The sequence below is a fragment of the Penicillium solitum genome (assembly GCF_028829755.1).
Source record: "Penicillium solitum strain IBT 25940 chromosome Unknown utg000004l_segment0_segment0, whole genome shotgun sequence".
In the NCBI taxonomy this organism is placed as follows: Eukaryota; Fungi; Ascomycota; class Eurotiomycetes; order Eurotiales; family Aspergillaceae; genus Penicillium; species Penicillium solitum.
This window is the reverse complement of record NW_027072124.1, coordinates 308389-320671: the sequence shown is the minus strand read 5'-3', so window position 1 is coordinate 320671 and position 12283 is coordinate 308389. Positions and strand designations below refer to the sequence as shown.

The window sequence follows — 12283 nt, the reverse complement described above, 5'->3', positions numbered from 1 at the left end:
CAATCATGAAATCGGCGCTCGTCTGCATCAGCCAAGGCAACAAGTCATCACTCGCCATGCCACTAAACTGCGCGGTCTCTAGTTACTATTTCAGATTCCATATTTACATCTCAAATGCCTAGACCCTGACTAAAGACTGATCTTTTTCGATACTCAGCTGGCGGATCTTCGCTGCGGCTTGGGCGTTGTCGGCCTCTAGTCACTGGATAGAAAGCATTGACTCGTCCCGCTCTCTATCAGCGCCTTTAAAAACCTATAAGCATAGTCGATGAACAATCTTCCAGTGTTTTTGTTTCTAGGTCTTGGCTATAGGCGAGGGAGACTAGATTCCGCATTAGCTCTGAGTATACTTGCATTCACGGGACGGTGATGGCAGGACATACCAGCGGTGGCTGCAGGTGTGTGCCTTAAGTGCCTGACAGAGGGGCAGTATCAGGTCCAGTGATAGTAGTCCGCCGAGCGCGTTTAGGGACAACATTTGACTCGGGAATGCTCTGGCTAGCTCTAGCGGGGGCTTGGGGTACCGATCTGCGGGAAGGCATGTTGAACGTTAAGCCTCTGAAAGTGGTTACGATATTAGAGGCTTTCACAAGAAGAAACGGTTTTTTGCTCTAGACTTACCGGTTCAGGTAGGCAACGCGAGCTTTTAAAGGTCTCCGGTGGTACTAGCTAGGATCTAGACCACGGCGAAATGAGTAGATTCACCACCGATTCATATAGACCGCAATATTGTGAGGTTGCCAGGTTGGGGAGAAAATTCATTCACCGGCCTGACTAGAGACGACAGGCCCGCAATAAACGGTTATCCCTATAGTATCATGGATATGGTTACATTCCGGTGGCCGGCCATTGACCATTTTCTTCTCCGGTTTTGCTCCCTACTTTCCGTTTACCATCAATTAACCGCTAGGCTCCTCAACGGTTGTGATGTTCCGTCACTAGTGATCCTACGGTTGGACTGAGCGTTATACGAGATAGAGCACTCTACATACCGGTAGGCAGCCCTCATAAACATCCTCAATAAACAGGTCACTAGAATACTGACCCCATGCTCATTCCAACAATCCAAGTGTTGCCTGGCCCGTGCAATTTTCGCCCCGTATCCGGCTCTCGCTATCCGTTATGTGCCTTGACCTATCCGGCATTTTGTAGACCATTCAGTTAGCGCGGGGGATAGAGTCCCATTAATAATTAAAAGAATAGTGGTAATTTTGTCTTCCAAATAGGATTGATCGCGACCTCATAGATCTGTTTGGCCCAGAAACGGTTACCATACTCTGGCACGCACTCGTCGCGGCTAATTGCTAGAGAAGGTCTACAGTATGATACATGACGTAAGTATTTACAGCAATACAGAGTATGTGGACCGCGTGCTGGTTCATGCTCAAGACGTTAAACCGTAAAATCATTTTAGAGACCATTCGGCGAGGCCGAACAATATTGCCTCTGATACGTGGAGGCTCATAGGGTACTCCACCTTTAGAGTCGATCGCGATTCAATAGTGCCGCCACTCAACCAGAAATCGAAAACATATTGTGGACTACCGGTAAATTTAATCCTATGGCATAATTTCCATTAATCCGTGATTAGGAGGCGTATGCCAGGGTACGGTACGCGGTTTGGCCTAGACCGACTGGCATGCCCAGATTCCGTCCCATGCGACACCAGCTCGGTCGACTTTTCCCGGGCGGCGCCCTTGGATTTTCCCCTTCTGTTTTCTCTCTTCACCCTTTTCTCGGAATTAAGGCCGTATTTTGCCCTCCAGGCAGAGAGTCTGTCCTCACAAGCTTCGACGCCGAAGTTCCAATTTGTGATAAATATCCTCGAGAGGCCCTTCCGGGGTGGGGCGCCCTAAGAACTAACGGGTGTCAAGAAAATTGGCGTGGCTCGTCCTGGTCTGTCATTGTTGATGTGTAGACCTGGTAGATTTTCTCAGGTGATTCAAAGTTCGGCCGGTTACATTACAGAGGGTCAGGCCTGAAGGCAGTTTCTATACTCGTGCAACCGCGTATGGCCAGAAACAAGCTTATATAGCCCGTTGAAAGCCCGCAGAAAGGGACGTCTATTGGGGACCCGAGAAGGCGCTAGTTAGAGGATGACTATGGATATAAAGCTATAAATGCCAGTGAAACATCCTTTTTTGATACAGAAATGTCGAGCTGCTGCTTGCTTCAAGCTGCCTACTGTTGACGACTTGGTCCTTATCTTTTCTATAACATGGATTCCTCGGTAGGTTTACAGGATTCCTCAGAAGCCCATCTAACCTGAGAATAGGAGTATCTTCGTATCCTTGCCAGGTTGGACTCTCGGGCCGTCCGGGCAGAAAGAGCCCAGACCAAGCTCGAACAAGCACTAGGTGATATACAGGCTACCCTAAAACACGCAATTGAGGATAGGGACCATATATCCAGGTTGGCGGATATCTTCTATGAACTCACTCAGAAGATGGGAGGCGTGATAGATTATCTTTTGAAGGAGCGCGGTGCCAAGGAACCCGGTCATAAGCCGGAGTCAACATATGTAATTCTTGATGTGTTGTTAAAGCAGTTGGAAATACAGGAGTCAGATACTAGCGGTGGTAATGTCGGTGGCTCGGAAATTGATAGCACAAAGGCCGCAGAACAGAGCAGCTAATTCGATACTAAACGATAGTATGAATGTGCATGGTTCCTGTTTCCTATATGTTGATATCCGTTTGCCAACTTGACCGAGGCTATAAACAGCAAGCCTCACGTCACCAACGGTTGCATGTACGTAGGATCTGCTTTGACCTTCTGCTATTAACAGTATTGGCAGCATTTTAATCGGGTTCGTTTCTATATATATGCATCCCTGTTTAGATACATACCGTCACTTCCTTATTTCACAGTACTTTTTCAAAAAAGCCACGGAGCCATTTTAATTTGAGACGATATAGATTTTCGTCTTGCCCAGAAGCTGACGCGAGAGCTTCAGCTTGTTCTGGGGGAAGATTCTCCCAAGTCTGCTGAAACCAGTCCACGAACCAAGCCTGCTTCTGATACCCTTGAGGCTGCATTTAAATGGTACCGCGTTCAGCGGTCTGCAGCTCCATCACCAGAGTTGCTGCCTAGTGATAGATCCCAGGAAGTACACACACGTACAGGCAACTCCGAGTTCGGTATGCACTCCAGCAAGATTGAATATACATTCATGCTAAATAGATACAGGCGAGTGCCATTCTGGGGAAGGTGGTGGGGCTAGCGCTATCAATAGGCTAGCTAACAAGCTTGGTCGTTGCCGTGTAGGGGGAAATCTGGTCAAAAGGGCAACATAGGAGGCAGCAAGAAAGAGGATATTGTTTTGATCATGGTCAAGCGGTGATGGCTGTTATCAGGCCGAACGGTTTGGATGAGGCCTGTTTGTTTGCGAATGATTGACAAGACCTCGATGTAAAGATCTCTGGGCTTTCCAGCTGCACGAAGAGTACATTCTGTATGTCCTTCATTGAGAGATTTCTGTCTCTATTTTGCCGCCTATGAAAGCTTATCATGGGCCATATGACAGGACAGAGGCACTGATAGAAGGCATTTGGTTCTACCAATGCCGTAGGACATACCAGTTGGCCAGAGATGTGCCAATGGACCGTGGTTGTAGTCATGTTGCTGAATTGGTGTGGTTCCTTCAACTTGATTGGCTTGAGCGTGAAGCAAATGCATCCATCGTTGGGCACACTTCCTGGCCCTGGAGGAATGGCGTATGCATTCTGCACACAACATGTAACTTGCTGCCGTTGAGAGTCTCAATGCAGGCGAATGGCCGGCAAGAGGATCTTGAAACGTCTTGAGACATATTGCTCCATTTCTCCTTGATTCTTTCGACACGGTATCCTGGCAACATATTCCATTCTCTGCGACCCATATACACTCCAAACGGTGAGTGGGATCGCCGATAATTCGACCGAACATTGATTGTATATGGTCAGAGCTCCAGTCCATGTTTGCAGCGATGAGGAGAGTATCTGCTATAGATATAATGATGACCGCGATTCAAGTTGAAGTGAAATTTTCAAAGCAGAGCAAGTAGCTAAAAGGTGTACATCTTCAGTTATATAAGAATTTTGCATTTATCAAGTACTTCGAGGGCACAGTGGAGCCTCACATGCGACCAGTTCAGATGGTCCAAGCACCTTTCCAAAAGAGGTGTAGAGCCTTCACGGCTATTAGTGAATGTTACAGATAATGGTAGCTCCCAGGGTGCGCTAGATGACTCCCAGGAACTCTTGTTTAGCCCCTGGGAGCCCGAGTGCTCCCGGGAACACAACCATCTGCCCTGGGAGTCAGGAATTGTCGTCGTGTTCCATACAGCCAATACGTATCATAATTGCAGTTAAGAGAAAATATTTACTATATATACTCAACTAGATCTTCACAATGGTTTGACTTTCTACCGCTATAACCATTGCATTTCAGATTTGCCTGAATCCTTCTCCCCCATACATATTCTGCGCTTAAGATGTCAGACTCTCAGTGGCTTTGGGACCCCTTGGCTGTCTGTCAGATGGGTCCCCTCAGGGAGGATAAGACCTACTGTGGCATTACCCAGAAAGGAAATGCCTGTAAGCTCACTGTGAAGAAAGAGACCCTGAAAGAAGGTCGGCACAAGCTAAACAACCTTGCACGGAGCCCATTCGATCTTTCTACACTTGACTCTCAGCTGGATGGCATTGTCTTCTTTTTCCTCTGCAAGAGGTGGCATCAAGAACGTCAACAGAACGATATCAAACAGCGGTGGTTTAACGCAGCCGTGCGTAGCCAAGTCCACGCGCAGGCATCTCCGCGCCATCTTTTCTCGCCATCTACAGCTGAAGAGGTTGATGATATAGAAGAGGAATCAGCCGGAATTTCCTCTGAGCCACATACGCTCTCTCCTCCGATATGGGATATTGACGAGATCACCTTCCCGGGACTTCCTGCCCCCACATGGTTAGAGGTATCTCAGCCTCCTAGTCGTGAAGTCACGTCAGATATGCTTGCAATGGATCGGGTGCCCTGGGGTATTTCACCGAATGATCCAGCCATCCTGTCTATCAACAATGAGCACGGTGGACTGCACTGCATCCAGATTCACAGCTTCGACCAAGGGTCCTGTCCAGGTGGCGAGGTGTGTCCGATCTGCTTTGAGGAAGACAGCGATGATCCCGTCATGCTGCGATGCGATGCATATAAGGGGGTGGTTCATTTGGGGTGCATGGACGGCTGGCTCGCCCATCGGTTGCCCGGGAATAACACCTCTTGCCCGACACAGTACGTAACTCATCACCCTTTATTCCCGTGCTCTGTTCACTAATTACGGATACAGTCGATGCCACGGGTCTTTCAGCGCCCTCCTTTCCTCTTCAGTGGCTGGAGATGTTACTAGCGAGTCAATTACGGAAACGCCTCTCGAAGTCATAGCAGGGGGGTCGAGTGTTCCAACAGTACCCTCGCAGCTTCGATCGCCTCGGCTTGCCCGGCGTTCAGATCGTTTCCCGGTCTCTATCCCCTCAAGCTCATCCGTTATTCGTCGATCTGCTCGACAGAGACGGGTTCCCGATCGCTTCCGGCCGTAGGAGTAGATTTCAGATAAACGAGAGGTGGCTGATGAATGCACGAGACCATTTTATTCGATTTTACGGGATTCACTCGTTTCTAAGTAAAGACAAACAGTACCTTATCTCATTCCAATTCTGGGATGCATAAACATTGAACCCGTACATTTTTGCGGGGCAGGGCCGGTTTCTACCGCGACGACCGTTTGTGTAACAGCAACTTTCAACGCTTGATCACTGACGTCGTTGGACACCCGTACAACAGCCCATGCTCGGCTTTGATGGGTCAGCATCAATCTAGTTCCATAGGGTGGCAGTCATCTCTGCGGCTCCATTAATATTAAATAGGATGGATGCCTCAACCACTCCGCAACATTTCCCTCTACTCAGGGTTCCTGGCACCGCCAAATCAAAGCTATCCCCTCGCACTCGACACGCTCCTAAGATGGATTCCATTCAGCGTCAGCCATCTAGACCTCCTACTGTGTGGTATGACGGAACACCCGATTGGGCCACTTTAAAAAAACCAACCCATCCATCTGCACCGTCTTCCAGGCCCTAGCCCGACCCAGCGGCAACTACTTCTGCTCCGGCTCATCCTAAACCAGCGCAGCTGAAGGATTAAGACAAAGCTTGGAATCTTCAGCCGGTTTTCCAAAACCCATGGCTGACGTATGAGGCGATCGTGGTGATTTCCCAAGGACAGTCCGTCTTCTTGGCCCGGCACAGAAACAACAAAGTGGCTCTGGTCAATATCCACCTTCTGAAGCAGCAGTTTTCGTCTGTCAAGCCACTATTGGAAACCAGGAGTCAATTCTCTCATCCCAGCTTTCTGGGTCTACTAGGGTGCTACTGTTGGGAGGATCAGGTATTTTTGGTCTAGGAGTCAGTAGAGCTCTCGGTAAGTCAGATCCTCGTATCGAGGTGCACTATTACTGAGGGTGAGGTTGCCGCAATTATTCGGCCGGTAAGTGCTAGTCTCAGCGCCCGACATGAGAAAGTGGTGCTTATACCTGATAGGTCCTCGAAGGAATTCAATATCTGCGCGGTCGCGGGAGAGCCCTCGCCGCCTTGAGTGCCGATACCATGTTGCTCACAGAGTCCGGTGGGGTCAGGATCGGTGAGTGGGGAAACTGAGCGCAGCTGGTGGGCCATATGAGCACAGTTTACTAACGGTGGTCCATGTTATAGCGGGAGTGGAGCAAAGCTGCCAAATCGATGCAGCCGAGATAGACGCGGCAACTCTGAAGCTATTCGCTTTGGCTGAGGTTATAAAAAGGCTGATCATGAAGAATCCTCCACACTACCCATGGAGTGCCGAAGCCAAAGGTCTGCCTAAGGAGTTGAAAAGCTGCTGTTTACCGGAGGAGCTTTTACGCGTAAGTCTTGACCGCCCAGTCAACCCCACTATATACTGACCAATCAGAGCAAACTCTTCGAGCAATTGGGGGATGAGGGCGAACTGAAGATGCTGGTGAACGCGGCCAACAAGACTGCTTATCACAACCTCGAGTCATTCAAGCGCATATAAGCGCGTTATATTGGGTAAGGTGTTAGCTTCCCGAATATATTGACAGGCAAGAAAGGTGATCGGATATTGGCTCAGGTAAACCGACCAACATTGCTCGCCTTAACCTTTGAGCGCCAGTACACGAAGAAAGCCTTCACTGTTCGGGCTAATTTCTAGTGTTGGTGTGGGTGGTGGCTGGATAGAAACACCGGTAGTATCCCGCGTGCAAATTGGGTTGGCACTGCAACATATGCCACGGAATCGGTGATACGTGAAGCTAAGGATATATCATATATATATATATATATATAGCACGCTTGAATGTTTCACCTATAAACCTCATGTCACGGCCATCCACAGTGCAGACAAGCCCTTCGTGCCCACACTCTCCCTTCAAGGTTATTAGAAATAAACATCGGCAAATTTACAGCTAAAAACGCGTCATTCGTATTGCCATAAACGCGGTGCCATTGAAGCAAAATGATATTTCCTATTACGGGGGTTCAACTTTAGACCCACTCAAAAGTCCCATTGGCTAGAGCCCCAGCTTACGATAAGATAACGTAAACACGCGACACGGAAACATGAAAACACGCTAAAGCTTTGACTCCCCTTCGCAACTTTTTTCTATAATCGCAAGGCCCACCAAATAGTCTAGATGTGAAAAGCCCCAATATCGTGTTCGCTGTCGTTTGCCTACAACATGACATTCATCAGCAAACAGCTCTTATACGTACATACATAACGCCCGCCCACACAGCAACTGCAATGTGAAAGAGGTCAAGATGAGCCATTGCGTATCGGAGCCGGCGTTCCTAGCACTGTGCTGTCTATGCCATCACCGGATTTATCTTGTCTGTCTCCATACGAATCTGACATACTCCTCTCCTGCGCCTGATGAACCTGTAACACCTGCATAGCTTTGGCAATCCCCCCTATGACACGAACCAGCTCGTTTTCCAAGTGACTTGCTCGGGATGAATTGCACTCCAGCTCATCCTAAAGTCGACGGACTTTGGCTTGCATTTCGCGGTTTTCGCCAAGGGACTCCTCCAGATGGATGCGTGTGCGGTCAAGCTCGCCGCTTATGTCGTGGTTGGCGCATTCCAATTCGCGGATTTTTGCCGTGAATGATCCGCTTTCCTTTTCGCTACATGCCAGTCGCGTCTTGCGTCTATCTTCAGCGCTGTATAGGCCCTCGGGGCGGCTTGATGGATAAAAATGCTCACCTCTTCTCTAGGCAGGTGGTCCCGTTCTGATTGGGCAGCCTGTAGCGTCTGCGGAGTAACCGCCTCAAGCGACCGGCCTATTTCTTCGCAAATGGACCGGTACAGGCCCACACTTCCACTGCCCAAGTTCGACTGCAATAGGCTCTTTTTGGATTCCGTTATCGACCAAGCGTATCCATCCCCGCCCGATGGTTGTAGACGGACTTGGCTGGGAGCGACGACAAGGTCAAGTCGGTCAACTAAGGCGCGTTAATTCGTCTCACCAGACGGAGGGAATATAGCCACCTACGTATATGGGCTGCCAATGCCTCACGGCACTGTTGTCTGAAGAACGCACGCTTCTCATTGCTGCTAAGGACCATGATTGCTTTTGGTCTGTCAAGCAAGCCGCAAGCCCCTCTATATATTCAGCCCATGCGTTAAACATCTTATTCAAGGCGTTGAGGACTGAACGTTTGACGGAAATTATGTTGTCGTTCAAGCCTAAACATCCCAGTGGGACCAAGCCGGCAACCGAAGACCAAAAACGTTGAAAATCTTCAACAGGACCTCAAGTCTAAGCAATTGAGTACAGGGGGAGAGGGGCAAGTCTGGAGGCAGTACAATCAACTTTCTCGGCCGCCCAAGTATGGACCTGCCATCGACCACTAATAATTTCTCATTCTATTCCACTAAATGAGGGACGAGAGACCTGCTGTCCAGGTTCTATGAGACGGAGCACTTTCTAGTGATAGTAATGACAAGGGAGACGATAAATAGCCTGATTTCCCCCAGTCAAAGCATCATATCCCCTCCCACGTTGTCTTGGATAATGGGTAATATCTCCCGTCGGTCAACGCGCCGCTTGCGAGATACATCTGACACCATGCCTTTGCTTGACCATTGCTTCAACATGCAACCGTCGCTAAAGACCAAGGCTGCCAATAGCCCTGAACCTCCCTTGAAGCGATCACAAACTACGCTTCGACTGCGGCTTCAACAGAGATGCTTGAGACCAGAGACGTGGTGGAAATCTCTCACGGCGTTTGGTCCCCTTAATGAGGGCTTAGAACAAAAGCTGCAACATGAGAGAGCCATTACCCAGGAGGAAGTCCGACAGGAGTGGATGCAACGTCTGCGGCCCAAACCTCACCGACAATGCCCACCGGCAAAATGAGGGAAAGGATACAGAAGGGGCTAGCAGAGAGAAACAATGCCCCGAGAGGTCGAGCCTTCAATTAGCAGAATTCAGAAATTGATTTAGTGACCTGAATAAACCGGGTTGTTGCAATGGTTTATTCAACAACCATCCATCCAATCCAAACACAGTAGAAAACTTCAACTTACATGTACCGTGTTGAGCTATGAACAGCCCTCACCTAAATGGCTTTCGTATTCCTATGAACTAAACACCAGGTCAAACCTAAGGCTTTTCAAGCCCCTGGCATACATCTGCTACTACACCAACTAAAAAGCAAAAAAAAGAAAAGGTCATTGCAAGAGAAGGGTTCTGTGTAGAGATTACAGCCATTACTTGGGCTCTATGATGAGTAATTGCGCTGAATTAGCTCCCCCCGGGCTTCTTGTAGTCGCTATTACTGTGCACTCTGTAATACAGCACAGCAGCATGAATAGGGCTTTGCCTGGCCTTACGCAGCTCAAAATTGGAAGTTTCAGGAGGGCACAAATTCATATTGGTAGTTGGAGGCGGTTCCTGTATCAAAGGAAGGCATTGCATTTTTGAGGGCGCCAGAAAACACCGTTTACTCTTGATGTTGTCTAAGTTTCAACGGGTAGGTACTATAGGCATTCCTGAATAAATTTCACCAGCCCGTGTTACTGTTTTATGTAGGTCACATAAACGTACGCATCAGATACAAACGCGTTTTCTTTTTAAAAGTGTGAATATTATTCTGAAAAGGAAATCCGCCCCAACCTTAGTTTTGAACGGTGTTTACGGGGACTGAACTGAGTGTTGGACGGCGGACGACCGCACATAGTTGAGGGATTGCTAATCCTATACAAGCAGTATACCTTTCTCAATCGGCCTTTTCTGGCCATGCTCTATCATTAGCAGCGGGATGAGCAGGGCTATAAAGAGACGTTGATTTCCTGACTTAGATAGTAGCGTCTTTACTAACACGACCAACAATGGAGGGTCCCAGCAAATTGCCTGAAATGGCAGACGGACATGGAGAGGTACCACCGAGCGCACAAGCAAGTTCGGCCGAGAATACCTCGGTGTCTGGCTATGAAGTCTCGCAGCCGGTAAGATGGACATATGGCCATAGAGGACCCCGCTGACCAATTATACGCAGAATCACGACACCATGAGAAATAATCTGGCCGTGGAGCCCTTCCAACCCGTACTTGAGATATTGAAACAGCTTAAAGAAGAAGACACCGAGCTTACATTTCAGGCTGCACGCCTGGTGGGGTACTACCGGTGTTTGTGGGAGTCTTGCGTTTCCAAACACACCGATGGCAAGCAGCTTGAAGAAGCAAACGAAAAGCTGCGGGCCGGAAATATTCAGCTATGCAACGAAGGAAGCCACTTGAAGCTTCGCCAAGATGAGCAGGTGGCTCGCTTGCATTCCATTGAAAATGCACTGGATGAAGTTCGGGGAAACCTTATTGGTATACTTAAAGTTTGGAACGATCGATCGGCCGGTGACTTAGCCATTTTGCCAGGAGATGGGTTTCTCAGACATTAGTCTTTGCTGTTGAACTTGAACACATCAAAGCCGTTTCGGAGCCGTATCACCACAATGTTGCAATTCCGGTGTGCGACGATAGCAAGCCTGTCATAGCCCACCAATGAAGCCCTTGACCCTATGTTCCTAGAATTCGTTGCCTACCACGTGGGTTGAACAAACTAAATGCTCGCCGACTGGACTTCCAGCACTTCGTACCGCGTAAAACGATATGACCATCCAGACCATGAGGATGAGTAGTTGGAGCTGTAAAAGTTAGAAAGGGCAGCAAATAATGATCTTTGCCACCGAGAGGGTGAGGATTTACCTCCAGCGATAGCAGCCAACAGGACATAGCAACCCCCAAGATTACAATTAGAAGAAGAACAGCTGCTACTCCAACTGTGCAATACAAAGCGCAACGCAGTTACACTCGAGTCCTGGTATGGGCCATTGTATACCCGTCCAGCCACCAAAAAATATAACCCAAGCCCAGGTGATCCAAAAAGAGAAGGAAGAGTACGACGACTCGCAGTGGGCGATCAAAGTAAGTACCAACTACCGTGGCCGTAATCTTTATTAAGCACGAGAGAAGCGCAAATAGCGGAAAACAGATCATCAACTGATATGGCGCACTAGGGAGGCTTCGCAGGAAAATACTTATTCGGAGATACTGATGTTTGGTGGTTAACGTAAAACCGAGAAACAACATGATGGCACGTACCACGAGTACAGAGGGAAATAAACTGGTTACCCCCAATATCACTTCTCTCCCTATCTCACATTTTCTGCTCCAGCTCAGTCCCATGTGCACTGCCAGTAGAACAATCTTCGGCGCAAACACGGCAAGGTCGAGTTTCTGGTGCAATGAGGTTTTCTGAACTACTCGACGAGACCACACGAGAAGGACACAGCTAGCTAGTAGCAACGCCGTGGCTAGCAGTGCATGTGATATAGTTGGAATCTGCATGACTGTCTTATGGTTGAGGTGCAAGAACAAAGGGGACTTCAGCTGACTTTATGCCCGGATTGTCAGCTACGGTGCTTACTAGATTTGCTCTGTGCTGTGGGTTCTAACGTCATGAAGTCAGCTATCTTGCGTTACCTAAAGAAAATGGCCTAAGTCCAATAAGTCTGTTTTGTGCTTTCTATTCGTCGCTAGAAATCCCCAGACGACATTGTCTCTCCCAGGAACCACCGAGTCCCTGGGAGCCTGATACAAGCTCCTAGGAACCGAATAAATGTTCCCAGGAACACCACAGGTAATCCCAGGAGCGAAGGGCTGGTAAATGACTGTGTGGAATCTGTTAGACAGTGCTCCGT

General features: G+C 48.7%; 1 protein-coding gene across 1 annotated transcript; it reads left to right on the top strand.

Moving 5' to 3' along the window:
* Positions 1 to 10418: 10418 nt before the first annotated feature.
* N7455_006108 (uncharacterized protein) lies at positions 10419 to 10981 on the top strand (the record flags this gene model as incomplete). The annotated part of the gene is made up of 2 exons (XM_065605274.1): positions 10419 to 10535; positions 10586 to 10981. 2 exons carry the CDS (start codon positions 10419 to 10421, stop codon positions 10979 to 10981), a joined length of 513 nt encoding a protein of 170 aa, XP_065461128.1.
* Positions 10982 to 12283: the final 1302 nt, after the last annotated feature.